The sequence below is a fragment of the Pelodiscus sinensis genome, chromosome 20, assembly GCF_052426305.1.
Source record: "Pelodiscus sinensis isolate ZL-2025 chromosome 20, ASM5242630v1, whole genome shotgun sequence".
NCBI classification, from domain to species: domain Eukaryota; kingdom Metazoa; phylum Chordata; order Testudines; family Trionychidae; genus Pelodiscus; species Pelodiscus sinensis.
In genome coordinates, this window is record NC_143071.1 from 21448611 (window position 1) to 21469576 (window position 20966).

Below are 20966 nucleotides of genomic sequence, written 5' to 3' on the forward strand. Positions count from 1 at the left end.
ACTCCTGTTTGCAAGTACTCATGTAACCCACTAGCTGCTGTGTGTGACAAGCCCACCTCTGTGCTGGTCTGCAAAAGACAGGCATTGTTGCAAGCTGCTAACTCTGTTGGTTTAGCAGCTTTTTAGTTTTGGAGGCCCCTGTTCCATTCCCAGTATGTTGGCCAAGATGACAGCCCTCATACTTAGCAGTGTGGGTAAGGGTTGTAGGGCAGAGCCTGTGTAGTCCAATGACTAAGGAGCAGGAGTGGGGGAGGACTCAGGAGATCTGGATTGATATTATACATTCTGTGTGACCTTGGACAAGCCAGTCTCGTCTCTTTGCTTCATTCCTCCATCTATAACAAGGCTAATGATGCCCTCCCATGTAAATTGCCCTAAGGTCTAGAAGTCAACAATACAATATGGGTATGTCTACATTGCATTCCTCCTTCGAGAGAGGAATGCAAACGCAGACAAATGAAATTGCAAATGAAGCGCGGATTTGAATTTCCCACACTTCATTTGCATAATTGCGGCCGGACACTTTTCCGAAATACCATATTTTGAGAAAAAAAAGAGGTTATTTTTAAAAGAAACCCTTCCTTCAAAATAACCCTTACTCCTTAAAAAGTGAGGTTTAAGGGTTATTTCGAAGGAAGGGTTTCTTTTTTAAATAACCCTGTGTGGACCATGTTTTTTTTCTCGAAATACAGTATTTTGGAAAAGCAGCCGGCTGCAGAAGTGCGGGAAATTCAAATCCGTGCTTCATTTGCAATTTTGTTTGTCTGCATTTGCATTCCTGTCTTGAAGGAGGACTGCAATGTAGACATACCATATAAGAGCAAAGTATTACTACTGAGTTTTAGTATCTATGACCTGTGGTCATGCCAAGTACATCTGACAAGCACAGGATAGAATACAATCTGTCAGACAGAATTTTTGGAATTTCAGAAACATTCAGTTAGCTTCCCACCTTTCTGAATTATTATTTATTTTTCTACCCCTCTAATAAGCAGGAAAGGCCATTTGCATCAGATTTCCAGGTCAGTTCTATAGGTCAAAGCATTTCAGATCATTTGAATTAGGCATGCTGATGAGCATTTGTATGCTTGCTTCATCCAAACCTGAACTCAAAGCATTATGAGACTCACGGCAACTCTACACTAGTAACACTGCATCAACATCGCTGCACTGCATCTGATGAAGATGCTATGTGCCGACAGGAAAGCTCTCTGCTGTTGGCATAATCACTCCTCTTCTATGAGAGGCAGAAGCTATGTCAGCAGGAAAGCATCTTTGGCCAATATATCGCCAGCATAGACAGCGCTGCCCTTGTCACATCTCTGGGCAATATACATTATTAGATTAACTAGATTTCCATGTGAAAACTGCTTTTCTCAAATGACTCTGATTCCCAGACTCTGCAATAACCCGACCTGCCACAGGTCATTATTTTTAACCTCTGCTCTGGTTGGGAGATGGGTGATATAAAATGTAGTAGAACTCAAGGGGCATTTGTCAACTCACAGGGCCAGGGCCCAACAAGATTATGGATTTGCTTCAAGACAAAGTCGATTAGGGATAGTTGTTTTTATTAATCTCATTTACGTCACTACTATTACAAGCTTAATACTGCCAGATGGTTACACAGCTACTGCAAAGTTATATGCCAATAAGCATAGGCGCAGCAATGCATAAAAGTGAGCAACAGGCACTTTGAAATGCTTACTCCCCGTCAGTCTGTGGGGAGTCCCGTTCCTGTCACCTCACACCAGGCTGCAGTGGACGTGGCTCCAGCTAGGGGGATCCAGGGCACCCTCCAAGATCCAGGTCCCTGGTGAGACTCACTGGACACGGGACTCCCTACGTTAGTTATACTACAGTTGTTTACCAGGTGTGCGCATACTGGCCCAATGCCACTCTCAATGTTCCCATGGGGCTGAGAACCGAGATCATGTTATTTATCCCATACTCGGCTCTCAGCTAGCAAGCATAGGGAGTTGCGGATGATGAAGGCCGTCTGATAAAGAGCATCTGGTATTTTTTCCAGCAAGCCTCATGGCTGGCCAAGAGAAATACAAATTTAACCCCTGCAGGCCTACATATGTCTTTTTATGTGACAGCATTTTGTAGATGCTTTAAAGTTTAAAACATACAAGAAGAGATTTTGTTAATAACCAAAAATCTGCACAACACTCTTGCACTAGCCAGACATGTAGCATGCTATCTTTTCTTAAGCAGGGCCAAGTCCCATTGACTTTAATCACAGGAGTATTGCAAACAGAAAGATCAATAGTGGCCTTAGTTCATCAGTCATCCCTATTCAACAAAGCACTTACACTGATGCCTAACGCTAAGAATGTGCTCAAGTACTTTGCTGAATAGTGAGTGGACTTACAGAAGGCAAGCAGGACTTGGCTCCTGGTTGCTAAGGCGTCCTGGCCTCTGGCTGATCCAATATAAGCTTTGTAGGGCAGGGATGGACATTGGGCTAGCTCCTCAGGTGGTGTCAATGTGCATCTGCCCTATTATTTTATGGACTATTGTTGCAAACTGAGAGCATTGTTGGTGCTTTCTAGTGCAGGGGTACAGTGCACTTGTTCTTTACTTCGGCCAGCTGCACTCCAGTCCTGGCTAGGTCACAAGTTTGATGGCGTCAGCAGGGCCCCTTGCGTGATTAGAAATTAGGGATGTAAAATCTCATGTAATTGGTTAACTGGTTAAATGTGAAGGTTAACCAGTTAACCAATTAAAGGGGAGGCCTCTCCCCCTGCTGAGCTGGGCTGGAGCAGCTCCTGCCTGTGCCCCTCCCCTCACTCAGTCTGCCAAAGACTGGGGCTGTTCATGATGACCAGAGGAGCCCCTGTCTGTGGCAGGCCCCTGCCTGTGACAGGCGGGGAGCTGCTCCAGCCCCCACCACTTAACTGGGCTGGTAAGCATCACCTATTAAGGTTAACCTTTCATATCCCTATTAGCAATCTGCTCCTAGGCTGTGTCTAGACTGGCCAGTTTTTCCAGAAAATCAGCCGCTTTTCTGGAAAAACTTGCCAGCTGTCTACATTGGCTGCTTGAATTTCCACAAAAGCACTGACTTCCTACTGTACGAAATCAGTGCTTCTTGCAGAAATACTATTCTGCTCCCGTTCAGGCAAAAGCTTTTGCGCAAAAGGGCCAGTGTAGACAGCTCAGATTTGTTTTCCGCAAAAAAGCCCCGATCGCGAAAATGGTGATCGGGGCTTTTTTGCAGAAAAGCGTATCTAGATTGGCACGGACGCTTTTCCGCAAAAAGTGCTTTTGTGGAAAAGCGTCCGTGCCAATATAGATGCTCTGTTCCGAAAATGCTTTTAATGGAAAACTTTTCCGTTAAAAGCATTTCTGGAAAATCATGCCAATCTAGAGTCCCCTCCACTCCAGACAGTATAAGGTGTTCAAATGGGTGTTGCAGAGCACAGGGAGAACATGCACGGGAGTTGCCCATGCTACAGGTGGCTTCTGCCAGTGCTATCAGACTCTCCTTTTTATGAACTATAGCTACTTACCCTGAGAGACTCTTTCTATCTATCCATCTCAAGGTGCTTTACAAGGGGGGGTGAGTATCTTTTACTGAGGGGGAAACCGAATCACTATGAGGGGAACTGATTTGCCCAAGGTAATCAGAGCTGGGATTAGAACCATGCTTCTCATTCAGTCAGCCTGTCAGCTGCCCCGTTCTGCTGCATTCCAAAAGACAGCATCCCTTATAAAACACAGCGAACATGCAGCTCCTTCCTTGGTAGGCTTCTGTTGTTTATCACACCTCCGCCCCTGCTCCTCCAAAGTCAGTAAATTTTTTTGTGTTGCTTATTGTTCACATTGCAAAGCACAAAGACTCTAACCACCTGACGCTCAACTGAGCTGCACCTTGTGAGAATGATAAACTTGCCAGCAAAGAGAAGCAGTCTATTGAGCTGTGAGTACAGCGTGGGGAGGCGTCTACAAGGGGTGTTTAGAGAGATGATACTTTCTCACCACTCTGCAATACTGGAGAGAGTCAGCTTTGAAGAAGTCTATCAAATGCTGAGGCATCCCTTTGGGCCTCACTGGCTTTCATGGGGAATAACATGCCCTGGCTTCGTATCGGAGAGTTTTGCTGCCGTATAGCTTTGGATGGATGATGGCTGCTCAGCTTCATGCATCCTTCCTGCTGAACACAAGGGTAGTGGGGCCAGAACAGAGGGTGAAGAATGCAGGAATCTACTGAGAATGAAATATGGGGGAAGTATATAGCTGGGGAGCTGGAGAGACATAGACTTTATAGACTTTAAGGTCAGAAGGGACCATTATGATCATCTAGTCTGACCCCCTGCACAGTGCAGGCCACAGAATCTCACCCACCCCTCCCAGAATAATCCTCTCACCTATATTTCAGATATTGAAGCCTTCAGATACTTTGAAGACCCCAAGATGCAGAGAATCCTCTAGCTGTGATCTGTACCCATGCTACAGAGGAAGGCGTAAAACCTCCAGGGCCTCTGCCAATCTACCCTGGAGGAAAATCCCTTTCCGACCCCAAATATGGCGATCAGCTAAACCCTGAGCATGTGGGCAAGACTCACCATCCAGACACCCAGAAAGTTCTCTAGTAATTCCTATCATAGGACATACATAGCCAGAGAGGCTATGTCTAGACTGCAAGCCTCTTTCGAAAGAGGCTCTTTCGAAAGATACTTTCGAAAGAGCCTCTTTCGAAAGAGAGCATCTAGACTGCACGTGGAACTTTCGAAAGAGCAAGCCGCTTTTTCGAAAGAAAGCACCCAGTGAGTCTGGATGCTCTCTTTCGAAGAAGCCCTATTTACATTCAAGAACGCCTTCTTTCGAAAGAAGCACTTTCGAAAGAAGGCGTTCTTCCTCGTGAAATGAGGTTTACCGCCGTCGAAAGAAAAGCCGCGTTCTTTCGATTTAATTTCGAAAGAACGTGGCTGCAGTCTAGACGCAGGTGAAGTTTTTTCGGAAAAAGGCTACTTTTCCCGAAAAAACCCCTGAGTCTGGACACAGCCAGAGAGAGAGAGACAGAGAAAGGAAGGCTGCCTCTGGGCCCCAGCAGAGACAGAGTCCCATATATGCTCTGTCATTCCCTAGGTCCCCAGAGAGTTGACTCTCTGGAAGGGAGACAGCTGTCAGGCAGACTTGGGAGCGAGTGGGTGGTGAGCTGGGCTGTGTTTCTTACCAGCACCATTTGCTGGCCATTCTGCAGCAGCATCGTAGAAGAGACGCTTGTGTCCAGGAAAGCTGAAAGGACACAATAAGGGGAGGAAGGATTCGGCCTCTGTCCAGCTGCAGGTTCAGACTGGAGTCCAAGCCCCACCAAGGAGGGTCCCAACCAGTGTGTTGGATAGCTGCACTGGGGGCCTGGGAGAGAGAGAGGGCAAGATGTGGTGTAAAGCAGAGACTCCCCCCCACCCCCAGAAGAGAAGAGACTTGGATGAGTGAGAGCCTGATACATCAAAAGGGAGATGGGCCTGGGTGGACCCAAGCCCCTCGCCAACCCCTCTTAGTCAGCATCCAAACTCAATGGCCCAGACTCCTCTCTCCTCTCTCCTCTCCATGTCTGTGGGAACATACAGGATCAGACTGTGGCTGGGGGAAAAACACATTCCTAGGCCCGTGCAGCTCCCTTTGCCGCTGGGCACATTTGATGCCACAGGGCTGCTTTAGACAGTGGGGGTTAATAAATGGTATTGAGAGTCTCGTTCCCATTAAATCCCTGAGCCCCCAGGTCAGGTGGGTGAATCAGCAGAGCGTGGCTGGGATTCCGTAGATTGGAATGGCCACATTGAAGGGCCTGTGGGTCACATTTGTCAGCCCTTTGCCTCTGCTCTCCCATCAGGTAGATTGTGGTTGGTTTTCTTTTAATGCTGCTGAGAAGTTTTTTTCCCCCACAAAGCTTGCAAAGAGCCTGGAGAGGGAAATAAGCAGAGGAGAAAGAGATGACTATGCTGCCGACTGTAGTGCTGATCACAGCTAAATTCAAAGGGAAAGCTGCTTCTCTTTTGTTGTTGCTAGCAGGGAAGATAATCTCAGTGAAATCCATGCTCGGAATTCTTGTATGGTGCTATATTGATCTGCAGGGCTGTTCCTTTGATAGAGCGATAATGAAGTCTTTAACAGCTACATGCAATTCGAAAAAGCTAACATCAGATGAGCTCTAGGATTAACCAGCCTCATGCCACCCCTCTTCCCCAGTCTTTTAAAAAAAGCGAAACATGCAGAAGAATTGCATTTTTGCCGTGATGTAGATAGATGGAAAATTGAGGCTATGTCTACACTGCAGAGCTTTTCCGGGATACCCGGAAAAGCTCTGCCATAGCCAAGGAACATGTCTGCTTTTCCAAAAGAAATTTTGGAAAAGCATATGCGTATTTTCAGCATCCCTGTAAAGCTTGTTCTATGAGGAAGAAGGGATTTTCCGAAAGAGGGTTTTTTCTGACATTTGGCCCTGCATAAATGGCCTCTTTTGGAAGAAAAACAGAAAAAGATACGCAAATTGCAGTTCATAATTTGCATATCTTTTTCCGACTTTTCCCTGCAGTGTAGACATAGCCAGATGCTGCTCTGCAGCTGGAGTGGCTGGTTGCTTGGGTCATAAAGCACAGCAGTAACAGAAAGTGCCTATCTGCTTTGTTTTGCTGTAATAACTCCAACAAAGGAGAAAGAACTAGTTGAGCTTTCTGACATGGATAACACTATTGTTTCTGCCTCTGTCTCTCCATCCAGTCTGACTGATCCTGTTAGCCATTCTATAACGGTGTGTCTAGACTACGGTGTGTCTAGACTACATGGCTCCGTCAACAGAGCTATGTAGATGAGGCAGGACAACAAAGGGAAATGAAGCGGAGATTTAAATAATTGCCACTTCATTTAAATCAAAATGGCCGCGCTATGCCGATCAGCTGTTTGTTGGCACAACATGGCAGTCTAGACGGGAATCTGCCGACCCCACAACCCTTTGTTGGCAGATCCTTTATGCCTTGTGAAAAGAGGCTTATATGATCTGCCGACAAAGGGTTCTGGGGTTGGCTGATCCCCGTCTAGAGTGCTGCGCTGTGCTGACAAACAGCTGATCAGCACAGCACGGCGGCCATTTTGATTTAAATGAAGCGGTGATTATTTAAATTGTCACTTCATTTCCCTTTGTCAAGTAAACTAATCTACATGGCTCCGTCGACAGAGCCATGTAGTCTAGACGTACCCTAGGAGAGGAGAAGGAGAGGGTCCTGGGAAGAAAGAGAAATAGTTTATATACCGCCCAAACTCTACTTGTATTTAAAAAAAAAAGAGTTAACCTGTGGAACTCACTGATATGATAGTCTATTAAGGTAAAAGTTTTTTCAGAACATTAGATTTCATATGAGTAATAGCACTTGCACAAGGTGGAATACAAATTAGAAGGAATTAGAAGGAATCTCACCTCCATGCTTCAGTAGGGTTGCTAGATGGTTTCAACAAAAATACCAGACACACTTGACATTACAGAACAATCTATATTACATCTTATTTAGAAAATACCGGACATTTATATTTTCTTAATTTGTTTCCTGAACAGAAAGCTCAAATACCAGATTGTCCAGTTCAAAATTGGACACCTGGCAACCCTATGCTTCAGTATATTGTGGGATGAGGTCAAGAACATACACTCACCCCACACTTGCCACTGAACATAGTATTATAACATTAGGTTGCATTATAGATAGGGCAGTGGATTAATTGTGTTTTATTTGTGATTTACTCAAAAAGTATTTGTGATTTAAAATATTAACTAGGGGGAGGTGTGCCCTGCTCGCTATACTTGCTGACTGGCTCACCTCCCCCCACCGGGGAGGGCCAAGTCGAGATGTAGCAGCCCTGGCCTGTCCCGGCTCTCCCCCTCTGGCCACTGATGGGAGGGGGTGGCCCCAGGCTACAGTTGTCCCAGCCCTCTGCCTCCGGCTGCTGGGGGGCGGTATTGGGCCGGACTGAGGCTGGCCCAGATCTTTCCCTTCTGGCTGCCAGGGGATTGGCCTGACCCTCTCCCTCTGGCCATAAGGAGGAGGCCACGTGATTCTGACCCCTCGCCAGCAAGGCTGTGTGGCTCCCATGTGCCCCCTCCCCCTGGACCACTGGCCTTGCCACAAATGTCCTGCGCGCCCTCTCCTCTGCCAAACTCCCACCTCTCCCCACCAGAGCCCTTGTGGCTCCTTCGTGCCCTCTCCCCCACCTGTGCCCCCACAAGGCTGTGTGACTCCCGCATGCCCCCTCCCACTCAAGCCTTTGCACGCACCCCCCTGCATCCGAGTCCCCAAGAGATCATGTAACCACAATGATTAGGGGGCTGGAGTGCATAACCTATGAGGAGAAACTGAGGGATTTGGGTTTGTTTAGTCTGCAGAAGAGAAGAGTGAGGGGGGATTTGATAGCAGCCTTCAACTTCCTGAAGGGAGGTTCCAAAAAGGATGGAGAGAGGCTGTTCTCAGTAGTGACAGATGGCAGAACAAGGAGCAATGGTCTCAAGCTACAGTGGGGGAGGTCTAGGTGGGATATTAGGAAAAACGATTTCACTAGGAGGGTGGTGAAGCACTGGAATGGGTTACCTAGGGAGGTGGTGGAATCTCCATCCCTAGAGGTTTTTAAGTCTTGGCTTGACAAAGCCTTGGCTGGGTTGATTTAGTTGGGATTGGTCCTGCCTTGGGCAGGGGGCTGGACTCAATGATCTCCTGAGGTCTCTTCCAGCTCTATGATTCTATGCAGCTCCCGTGCGTCCCCGGCTCCCGCCCTGAACATCAGAGGATCCGTGCAGTTCAATTTAAATTCCAGCAGCCACCCACCCACATGGCAGCTGCCGGGGGAATGCTCAGGGGCCAACGACATGTGGGGGAGGGATCACCACAGGCCTGTGCAGGGCAAAGCGATAGGGGATCATGGCAGGGGAGGAGGACAAAGTAGGGCAGCTGCGCAGCCTCTCCCCGGAGCACTGGGGAGAGGGGAAGCTGCATGACCCAGGAGCTATGTGTCTCACGTCTCCCTCTGCCCCAGCCCTTGCCAGGGCAGGTCAGAGCATTGGGGAAGACTGCAAGGCTCCCGGCTTCCACGGACCATGGGCAAGAGGGAGGCCACGCAGCTGAGGGTGGAAGGAGGGGCTGTGGGATGCAGAATGATGCATGAGGTAACTCTGTTCTCCCACTGGAAAAACCTTTTTAAATCATAGTACGATTGTGGTTGATCTTACTGTTAAATGCTAGAATGTCAATGGACATTTATTAAATATTTTAGATATTTTTCCACATTTTCAAATATACTGATTTCTATTGCAACACCAAATACAAAGTGTACAGTGCTCACTTTGTATTATTTGTATTACAAATATTTGCATCATAAAATGATAAACAAAAGAAATGGTATTTTCAATTCACTTAATACAAGTACTGTAGAGCAATCTCTCTATTGTAAAAAAGAAGTCCAGCCCCATGGCCCCTGACCCCCCTCCCCAGCTCTGCTTCCCACCCCCTCTTCCTCCTGACCAGCCCCACGGCCCCCCGGACACCCTCCCCCGCCAGTGCTGCTTCCCTCCCCCCTTCCTCCAGGCCCCCGCCATCCTCCTCTCCAGCCCCACAGCTCCCAATACCCCCCTGCCTCTGCTTCCCACCCCACTTACGGCCAGCCACGCCTCCTTCCCCTCCCTCTGTGGCACGCTGCACTGCTCAGCTGGGCCCAGCTGAGCGGCACTCCCGCCGGGCCCAGCTGAGCAGCACTCAGCTGGGCACCGGCAGGGAGCAAGTGGCAGCAAGCAGCCCTTTGGGGTCCGTGCTCCCCACGCATGCTTGCCGCCTCTTGCTCCCTCCGCCAGGGCCCAGCTGAGCAGCGCAGCACTGGGCCGAACTGCCACCGAGGGAGGGTAAGGGGGGCTGGGGCGCTGATGTACATGGCCAGTGGGAGTGACCGTGTACATCAGTGTGACAGACTCACAGACAATGGGCTACTATATATATGACAAAGGGAGCATTGAGCACTTTGCATTCTGTGTTGTAATTAAAATCAATATAGTTGAAAATGTAGAAAACATCCAATAATACTTAAATACATGGTATTTTATTATTGTTTAATAGCACCATTAATCAAGCAGATAATCACAATTATATTTTAATTACGTAATTAATTGTGATTATTTTTTTTAATCATGTAATACTCCTAATTATAGAGGATTTGTGACTTCCAGTGTTTAAGGTTAAGCCAGGGAATTTGCTCAGACAGACAACTGAGCTGTTCTTGTATGGCATTTCTTAGGCAGTCTCTCTTTATGGGGCTGAGTATATCCAAGACAAGGTACCAGAGTTGTTGACTCGAGTCCCACGACTTGAATTCGAGTCCGACTTAAGTCGCCTAAGTGCGACTCGACTCAGGTTCATTGTTTGTGACTTGAAACTCGACTTGAGACTTGCTAATTTTGTTAAAACAACTTGGTGAAAAAATTGTCTGAAAATGCTGATATTGATGGTTTGTACAAAAGTGACTTGACATTTTTTAAATTAAGACTTGAGACTTGACTTGAAAGTGACTTTAGGGACTCGAGACTCGACTTGAGACTTGAACTGTAGTGACTTGAGACTCGACTTGGACTTGACAATGACAACTTGAAGACAACACTGCCAGGAACATCACATCTGATCTGATTCAGGGACTGGAGTTTGCTCTTACTCATGCCTAAATCACTGAGGAGTAACTCCACATCATTCAGTGGGATTACATGAGTGTGAAATTGATTTATTGTCTAGGAGTCCTAAAATTTTGTCTTCCCTATTGACGAATTTCCTGCCCTGAAGAATGAGTTTCACGGAATATGTGAGTTCCTATACATAAAGATTGTCTCCCTGCTAGAGTGGAGATCATTTAGTGCATGTTTACATGGCAATGTAAATCCAGTGTCAGATTGCCAACACTGATTGTCAAACCTAGATTAAGAATCTTCCAAACTAGGGTTCCAGGACCTGCACTTCAGTATCCAGAAAAAATCCAATCAACTATTCCAGACTTCCTAGCACCATTCCAAAATGTTGCCACTCTAGCCCATGACTACCAGAAGACAAAGAAAGTCAGCCCATGGGATTGTGGGATACTTTTTGTAGACTCCCAGGGCACGCTTAGACTGCCCGCAGCTTTCGAAAGAAGATATGCAAATTCAGCGTGAATTTGTATATCTTCTTCTGATCCCATTTTCAGAAGAGTTTTTTTGAAGAAAAAAAAAGCAGTCTAGATGCAGTTCTTTTGGGAAAAAAAAAAAACTTTTTTGAAAGAATCCTGTACACCTCATTTTTTTGGGAAGAAGAGTTCTTTCAAAAAAGGTTTGTTTTTTTCCCAAAAGAACCACGTCTAGACTGCTTTTTTCACACAAAAACACGCGCGGGCAGTCTAGACGTGCCCCCAGAGCACAAGTGCAGCAGGTCTGCATTTCAAAGAAACAGGGCTTGAGCCTTGGGTTCTGGATTAACTCAGGTTGGACCCCCGAGTCCTATGGATCCTGTGATCCTGGATCAGTGTGATTTGTGTGTAGACAAAAAGTGAGTTAGGCTTGAGCCTGAGTTTGAACCCTGGGCTACAGTGCAGTGTAGTCATACCTCCAGGAGGCTCCAGTGAGATCAGAATAAAGAAATACCCTTTTATGTTGCTATTTTGGAATCAGTTACATCTCTTTTGAGGCTCACATGCAGCTGATAGTCTTTGCTTTCCTCCCCCAGGGCAAAGAGAAGTTCCTGGCCATCCTTAACAAGTACATGGAGATCCATGGCACTGTTTATTATGAAACCCAACGTCCTCCTGAGGTTCCAGCCTTTGTCAAGAACCATGGCCTTCTGCCACAGCATGAGTTCCAGCAGCTTCTGAGAAAAGCTAAGGTACTTGAACGTGGGCTTCTGACAAAGACCAGCATTACTCCAGCATAACCCCGGGGGTCTCCAACCTTTTTGAGCAGATCACTTTTTGAATTTCAGTGCAATCCAAGATCTACCTCAAATATAAATACTCTTGCCCCGCCTCCTTCCCGCCCCTGCTCACTCCATCCTCCCTCTTTTGCCAGTCCTCACTCACTTTCATCGGGGCAGAGGGTTAGGGTGCAGGCTCTGCTCTTGGATTAAGGGATCTGGAGTGTGAGGGGCTCTGAGCTGCTCTTGGGGCAGGCAGCTGGAATGTAGGAGGTTCTAGGTGCAGGCTCTGGGACGGCTTCTGGATGCAAGGGTGCTCGGGGCTAGGATAAAGGCTTGGGGTGGAGGATGTGATTCATGACTGGAGTAGGAGTTTGGATGTGGGCCCCAGCTGGGAACTGCTGGCGGCTCCTGATTGGTGGTACAGTGGGGCTAAGGTAGGCTCACTCCTGACCTGGCCCTGCACCACTCCCTAAAGCAGCCAGCACATTCCCTCCCAAGTCCTGTTGAGCCCCCTCTCTACTCTGTGGAGAAAGGATACAGCATTGGAGAGGGGGCACCCTGACATCAGTACCCTCCTCTCCCTCCCCTGCACAGCACAGAAAGCAGGAAGCTCCAAGGGGGAGGAGCAGCTCCAAGGCAAAGGGCAGGAGATGCACAGCAGTGGGGGGAGGGGTAGCTGAAGTGCTGCACTTGACAGCCTCTTGGCCAAACCAGTCAGGATCACCTGTCAGAGGCGCCAAGATCTATCAGTAGATTCCGATACCCATCTACTGGTTGGTGACCACGGACATAACCCTTTGCTAAGCAGGCAGACCAGAGTTGCCTTCAGAAATGTAATCTGAGAGGGAATTCAGTAGCTGAAACTCTTTTAGACAGAGGAGGCTGAGGCTAGTACCACTGACGCCCTGGTTTGCAGACCATGTCAATAACAGTATTTATTTAGGAGCTGAACCAAGCAAATAATAATAACAACAGAGGATTTATTAGGCTGATTTCTCCTTTTCATAAATTGTCCATGGTTAGGTCACAAAATTTTCAAGGGCATTTGCTATTCAAAATTGTTCACTGAAGTCATCAGTCTGCAGGTTATTTGAACTGTGAACAACTTGCAGTGTGATTAATTCATGTGATTTACAGAGCTAGTACTCAAGTGGCTAACTTGAGGAACCAACCTGCACAGTCCCAATTTGAAATGGTAAAACTGAATGTCATACTGGTTATTTGAGTTCTGTTGATTAATTATATCATCAGGAAAGAAAAGCTATACCACATGGCTGTACAAAGATGGTGCAAATTTTGCATTTTAAATTTTACAACTGAGTATAATATTTAGAACTTACATTTGGAAAATATTCATACTTTTTTATAAGAATGTGTTTTTTATGAGCAGTTGCTCTCCTAGGGTATGTCTAGACTACATGGTTCCTCAACAGAGCCATGTAAACTAGTTTACCCGACAGTAAATGAAGCCAGGACTTAAATAATCCCTGCTTCATTAAAATAAAAATGGCCACCATGCTGTGTAGACAGTCAGCTGATCCGGCCCAGCGTGGCTTTCTAGACGCGGATCAGTTGACAAGGGAAGCCTTTGTCGACCGCTTCCTTATGCCTCGTTAAACAAGGTTTACAGGAGCGGTTGACAAAGGCTTCTCTTGTTGACCGATCCGCGTTTAGACTGCCTCGCTGTGCCGGATCAGCTGATTGTTGGCACAGCATAGTGGCCATTTTTTATTTTAATGAAGCAGGGATTATTTAAATCCCCACTTCATTGACTATGTCGGGTAAACTAGTTTACATGGCTCCATTGATGGAACCACATAGTCTAGACATACCCCTAGAGTTTAAGAGATTGAGCATTCATGGGAAGGAAATGTGAATTACAGAATTTTCCTTAGGGTTCCACTGAATGTCCCTGACCACTTTGGCCAATATTTGCTCATCTCTGTCCAGGGTCCATGGATTGATTGAACAGCAGTGTAACTAGATCCTGAAGTTGTTAGTTCTGACGTTGCAATCTGAGTCCAGCAACAAAGCACGTGCTAGAGTTAGGCAAAGTGCATATTTTCCCATCCACCTCCAGCACTGCCAACCCACTGATATAAAACACCCCTTTTATATTCTGAGGCTATGTCTAGACATTGGGGCTTTTGCGGGATACCAGAGATATCCCACAAAAACCACACCGTGTCCAAGGAACACGTTTGCTCTTCTGCTTTTTTCGCGGAAGAGCAAACATGCTCTTTTGGGGAGCCCCATATACTTTGTTTCACGAGGCATAAGGACTCCACCAAAAGAGGAGGCTTTTCCACCATTTGGCCCCGTCTAGACAGGGCCAAATGGCAGAAAAGCCTCTTCCAGAAAAAAAAAGCGGAAAAAGCTATGCAAAATGTGGAGTGCATTTTGCACAGCTTTTTCAGGAAAAACGCTGCAGTCTAGACCTAGCCTCAGTAAGGACTGCCAACTATGGCTGAATTACATGATGTGGAAATGTCCATTGGCATGCTAAACATTCAAAGTCATTTCATGCTGTGACCAGGAAATAAAACCAAGTCTCTACATGATAAACTAGTGCATGTAGCTGCTGTTTCACCTAGGTCTGCTACTGTTTTCGGCATAGTTATGATTAGATATCTAGCAAGCCAGCAGTTTTCATTGTGGAAATAGTAGGACAAATACAAGCATGATGTAAGGAGGTACAACTCCCATTGATATTAATGGCAGAGTTGCTGTTATAAACGAAGAGGTGAAGGTGTACTGTGTGCAGTATAGCTTAGATAAAGACATCAGTTTGTGGAGAACTTTGTAACACATTCAAGCTATTGTGAACTACAGAGAACCTTACCTCAAGTTCTGTTTGATCAGCCTACAGGTCTATTGAGCTGAGCACCAGAGAAGTAGTTCAGATTAGTGCTGTAATCCAGGATATTGAAAAAGGTCTGGGTGATGGTGTTCCTGACTCAGGGTACCAGGGTTTATGGTTTTACTTCCTGCAGCTTTTCATCGGATTTGGATTTCCCTATGAAGGTCCTGCTCCTCTAGAAGCAATAGCCAATGGATGCATTTTCCTTCAGTCTCGTTTCAACCCTCCACACAGCTCTCTCAATCATGAATTCTTCAGGGGGAAGCCTACGTCAAGAGAGGCAAGTGGTTCTGCAATGTTGTGTGACAAGAATACTGCCAATTGGCATGAGCTGTGGCATTTGCTTCTGGATTTAATCCAGAGTGATCAACCCACTGAAAAAAACCCCACCACATTTTAGATGCAAACTTCCCCATAGTTCAGAAAGATGATTTGAATCAGAACGTTACCCTCCCAATCCAGTTCCTCCCCTCTCCAGCCTTGGAGATTTTGGATTAAATGAAACCTGGGTTTGAATTTCAGCTCTGCTAAATAAAACCTGACAAATGAGGCTGTTGTAAAAATCCCAAACCATGTCCTCTCTGATTATTCCAGAGACGGACTCCAACCCAACCCTCCCCTTCCCAAACCTGGGGTTGTAAGCGCCCAGATAAGTTAGGATCTGAATTGCGCCTGGTTGTGGATTTCTAAAACAGGACTGATTTTGTTTTTGCAAACTCCCCTCCTGGGCCTATTCCTTGCTATGAATTTAATTAGAGTGCAGTGAGTGCTCCATTAAAATTAAAGGGTTAAGAAAATTGAACCTTGTATTATTAATAAAGTGTATAATGCAGTCTAAATTCCCACATCCCTGCTGAGAATCCCCCTCTCCCCACCCTCCACTGGCCTCACCAAGCAGCTCTGTCTCAGCTTCTGTTTCAGTCTGAGCCGGTGCCTTATCAAGTGACTTAGAATCAGCCCTAAAAGCTCCTCTGTCCTGCCCCCCCTTCTTCTCCCCATTGGCTTTTTGACTGGGTTGCATCATCTGCAGCCACTGTTCTGGAGGCAGTTGGGCACTTCTGTTGCCTTGGCAGCCAGCCCGTTTGTCATCATTACAGTGTGGTGGCTGCACGCTTGCATGCCATTTGTCTTGGCACAATGCAGAGACAGAGCAGAGCTGCTGTAATTAGCTCCTGTAGATTTAATTCTCCTCCCACGTCTTCTTGTTTTGCTGATGTTAGCATAATGCAGGTTGTATTATGAGCACTTGGCAACTTGGCAAAACTGTGAACATAGTGACACTATGGAGCATGTGCATGGTGTGTGTGTGTGTGTGTGTGTGTGTGTGTGTGTGTGTGTGTGTTTGTGCAGCCAGTTCTGCTGCTTCTTCTTTAATTTGTGCAATTAAGATAGCCAAGCCTGCCATCCTTAGCTGCGCTCATTAGAGAGGAGCGTGCTGATGCCAGCAGAGAAAGAGGAGAGAGAAATAATTGCTACCGTCTCTTTTTTTATCCATATCTCAGCCTCCTGGGCAGGGCTGAAGGTTTCCAGGGTGGGTGGGATATTGAGTTTGGATTTGTGTTGTAGCCCAGTTGGTTGGTTAGGACAGCCATTCTCAAACTCTGGGTTGGGACCTCAACGTGGGTGGCAACACCATTTTAATGGGACTGCCAGGGCTGGTATCACACTTGCTGGGGCTGAAGCCAAAGCCTGAGCTCCATCGCCTGCGGCTAAAGCTTCAACTCTGGATGATGGGACTAAGGTGACAGGCCCTCTACCTGGAGCTGAAGCCTCTTGGTCATGGAGCTTGGGCTTCGTAGGGTTTGGGCAGGCTCAGGCTTCCGTCCTCCCTCCTGGAGTCCTGTAGTAACTTGTCAGAAGGGGTCACAATGAAATTTAGTTTGAGAACCCTGTGTTAGGAGAATGGGGCTTGCTCTGGATTGGTCCTGGCTTCACAATGCACTGCCAGCTGTATGTGGCTCTGCATCCTCGGGGAATTCTGTGACCCAGAGCAACCATCAACTTGCAAGGGGCAGAATCTTCAGGTTGCCATCAAGAAGCCTCAGCTGGGGCTTCTTTGAGTTTGTAGCTGGGCTCTGATTCACAGCTTGGCTGCATTAGCAGAGCTGGGAATGGTTTTACAAAGCAGCCTCTCTCCAGAAAGCATGGCCGAAATTAGGGATGTAAGGGTATGTCTACACTACCCTGCTAGTTCGAACTAGGAGGGTAATGTATGCATACCGCACTTGCAAATGAAGCCCGGGATTTGAATTTCCCAGGCTTCATTTGCATAAGCGGGGAGCCGCCATTTTTAAAACCCCTCTGGTTCGAACCCCGTGCAGAGCGGCTACACGGGGCACGAACTAGGTAGTTCGAACTAGGCTTCCTAGTTCGAACTACTGTTACTCCTCGTGAAATGAGGAGTAACGGTAGTTCGAACTAGGAAGTCTAGTTCGAACTACCTAGTTCATGCCCCGTGTAGCCACGCTGCACGGGGTTCGAACCAGCGGGGTTTTAAAAATGGCGGCTCCCCGCTTATGCAAATGAAGCCCGGGAAATTCAAATCCCGGGCTTCATTTGCAAGTGCGGTATGCCTACATTACCCTCCTAGTTCGAACTATTGGGGTAGTGTAGACATACCCTAAGAGACTAGTCGACTAGTGATGTTCCTCGCATCCTCCCCCCCCCCATCAGAGAAAGGCACCAAGTGGGGAGGAGCAGGAGCTGGTGTTGGGAGGAGCTGGTTCTTGTACATTTCAAAGTCAGGCACCACAGGGAGCACAGGGCCAGCAGAGGTCCCCTGCTGGTCCTACACTCCTTGCGGGGCTTCCTTTTGAAACAAACAAGAGCTCTTGCTACAATTCAAAGGCAGAGGCGCCCTTATAGACTAATCAAATAGTCAATGGAAATCCCATCGACTAGTCAATTAGTTAATTAATCTAAATTTAACATCCCTAGCTCAAATATGGAAACCTGAAATGCCCATAAAGCAGAATCCCATGCAGATGAGTCCTGGGAAGAAGGCCAGCCCAAAAATTAGAAACCTTTTAAGACTCATAGGCACCATGAGACTTCACTGCCTGAGCCTGGGATTTGCCTTCTGCATAGGGGAGAATTGCACCTAAAAGCCATTGAGAAAAAAACTCCCAAGCCACAAAAAAGCAGTGTGCAAGTTTTCCCCATTCCAAAGGGCTGGGAGAGCATGACCCCATGTAGGAAAGCGTACTGCCCATTATTCAAGATTCCACTTTGTTTCCATCTCTACAGGCAATGGTTTTAGTAGCCACCTTTGCCTCTTATCCCTGTTCTCGCTGCCATCAGCTCCCCTTTCCCATTGCCTAGCTGCACAGTGTCACTGAATGTGGCCATAGCGCCTCCTGCAGGGAATACCACTTAGTTTGTTTTTTTTGTTTCCTTTTGTAGGTATCCTCTCAACACCCCTATGCTGAGGACTTCATAGGGAAGCCACACGTGTGGACAGTGGACTACAATAACTCAGAGGAGTTTGAAGCTGCTATCAAAACCATCATGAGGACCAAGGTAATTCCTGGCAGTATTCCTTGAAACAGTGAGGTAAGATCAGCTACTCCTGAGATGGAGAGAATGGAGGGCTGGCTGTATTTACAGGAGTCAATAACAAGAAGTTGTTAGCAACCCCAGTGTCTCTTTGTGATGGTCGTGGCAGTAGTGGCTAGTCAGCTCTCTGAAATTGTTTACACTTGCAAGCCACGACATGTCCTCTCAGGACAGGAGGCTGTTTTTCTTGGATTTCAATGGGAGTTGTGCTCCTAAGTCACTTAAGCTCTTTAGCAAACATGACTCGATGAAGTTACACTTGTCAGTGTAACCGAGATCAGATTCAGGCCCAGCAGGGATGGTTAGCTTGGACTCTGGAGTAACTTATCTGGAGCAAACCTCCAAGCCACTCGGGTTTCATCCACCAATGCTCAGGCCTAGCTGTGGGGCCAGATTTCCCAAGAGCTCAATTCCACATAGACCTCTAAATAAGTTAGTTGATGGATTTTCAGTAACCTTCTCCCCCACCCGCTCCGAAACCAATCCCAGCTGCTGGGCTCTAAGCACTTGAAAATCTGGCATGTCGGTTCCTGCAAGGAAGCTAAACTCTCTGGAGAATCTTTCTGATAATGTCCCCTCCCCATTCCACAATCCATCATCATCCCACTTCTCACCAATCAAGGAGTTAAACCCACGCATTTAAGCAGGATACAGTTTTTCTATCATGACAGTGCTGTAATATTCCACAGAACTGCTACCCCAACCCCTGTAAGCCGGTCATGTATTTGATTGCCCTATGTCTGCTTATATTTAATTACTAAGTATTATTATTTGCATTTATCAATTCAATAGGAAAAGCCTCATGTCTCCTCCTCCCCCATTAAATGGAAAGGGTTGAAGAAAAGCAGCAGCAAAAAAAAAAAAAAGAAAGAAAAAGAAAAGCGCTTTTTGAAAAATGCAGCAACTGCTGTGTGAGCCAACTTCTCAAAGACTTTTAAAAACGTATCTGTCATGAATATTTACCTCCCCAGTGGCAGGAGTCTTTCAAGTTGTCCAAATTATTAAAGTCAATTTTCCTGGAGGGGAGAAAAGTGCTGATCTCCGTTTTGCTCACAATTTGCTTTGGGTAGGATGAGATGTCCCTGTTGTTACAAAGCCACAAAATAGCATCTTAATAAAAAATGGCCTGCATCCGAACTAACAGGGGTCAGGGAATTTGCAAGCCTCTTCAAGCATTTTTATTTTATTTTGTTGAGTGAATTTGTACGGTTCATGTCAAGTTGAGAGCAGCAGAAATCCCAGCTCTCCATCCACAGCTAGCTGTACCATGGTGTAATGCTCTTCTGTCAGTATCCCTCAGCCCGGATCTGTTCCATTTCTTTGGCCCATTCTGTCCTTGCTTCCTCTGGGAAGCTGCCATCAGTTGCACTGAGGGCAGTATTGGGAGCCCCCTTTGTTTTCCCAGCACAGCTATCAGATGGCAACACTTTTTAATTGTTACGCTGTAGGAGTGGTAATTGAATTGGAGGAGTGGCTCTGTAGTCCATAGCCATCTCCAAAACTACAGCCCTTTAAATCCACCAATATCCACTTTATATTCATATCCACAGATATGCATGCAGATATCTGCAGCTCATTTTTGTGGATATGGATGCAGATACAAATTTTGTATCTAAGGCCCTGCAAATTTGTGCATATCTCATTTATATCTGTGGCTATCTGCATCCGTGGATGTGGATGCGGATATCCACAGATCATTTTTGCAGATACAGATATAGATCCCAATGTTGTATCCCTGCAGGCCTCTAGCCATAGCCAAGTCGATTCCCCCAGGGGAAATGGCTTACTAGAAGTTGAATTTCCAGATTAAAAATTTCAAACTATGTAAATTCTTAATTCAGTAACACCCCTTGGATAGATGCACATTAATGGAGCTCCAGTTAATTCAATGGCGCTACAGTGGTTTATGCCAAGTAAATTTATGCTAAGTATCTGGCCCTACAAAGATTTTAATGTTACAAGACCATCTTATATAAAAAAAAATCTCTTTGTAAACACACTCTCCTATTTGGCTCATCCTTGGAACCCTTGTTTCCCACCAAGCATTGGTGGCGTTGCTCCTCCCTGCCACTGAGCACACAGCCTTGTTCTGCTCCCTCTGCATTGCTTGTCTCCCAAGTTGTGAGTTTCCACTCTCTTCCTTTGGGGCCTCAAGTCAGATCAAGGAAAATGTTGATGGGGGAGGGCTGTGATGAAAAGGAATATGTCTGTTTGCTGATGACTTGCTGTCACAGGGTTTACTTGCTGTTGGGTAAACGGAAATGCAGCAAAGACAGTGGGTATGCTGGCCTCCCCTGCCCTCCCTCTCAGAACACTGGGAACAGCCCAGTGCCCCTCTCTCCATGCAGGGGAGCCAATGGGAATGCCATCTTGTGCCTTTCCAAGCCAGCAGAGCCATTTGAAATCAAGCTCTAAAGAAGAAGGCAGAAATAAAAGAAGAATGAGCCTTTGTGGATTTGCTGCTGCTCAGTGGCATGGTATTTTTACAGTCCAAGGGAAGACTGAACAAGGGGGAGCAAGAATGACATGGGTTGGAGAGACTGAGAGAAGATCATGTGCCGTTTATGGTAGGCTGTTGGAAATGCCACTGGGGCTTGCCTCTTAAGTATTGAGCAAGGCTCTGGGTCTGGTTTATCTAGGGC

The 20966-nt window shown here is 46.6% G+C and overlaps 1 protein-coding gene across 1 annotated transcript in view; it reads left to right on the forward strand.

The window, feature by feature from the left end:
* MGAT5B (alpha-1,6-mannosylglycoprotein 6-beta-N-acetylglucosaminyltransferase B) overlaps positions 1-20966 on the forward strand; it is a 275223-nt gene that overhangs the window by 213125 nt on the left and 41132 nt on the right. The window contains exons 12-14 of the mRNA XM_089771960.1: positions 11724-11879; positions 14903-15049; positions 18172-18288. Coding sequence (XP_089628086.1) covers positions 11724-11879; positions 14903-15049; positions 18172-18288 — 420 coding nt within the window. The remainder of the gene's footprint in view (positions 1-11723; positions 11880-14902; positions 15050-18171; positions 18289-20966) is intronic.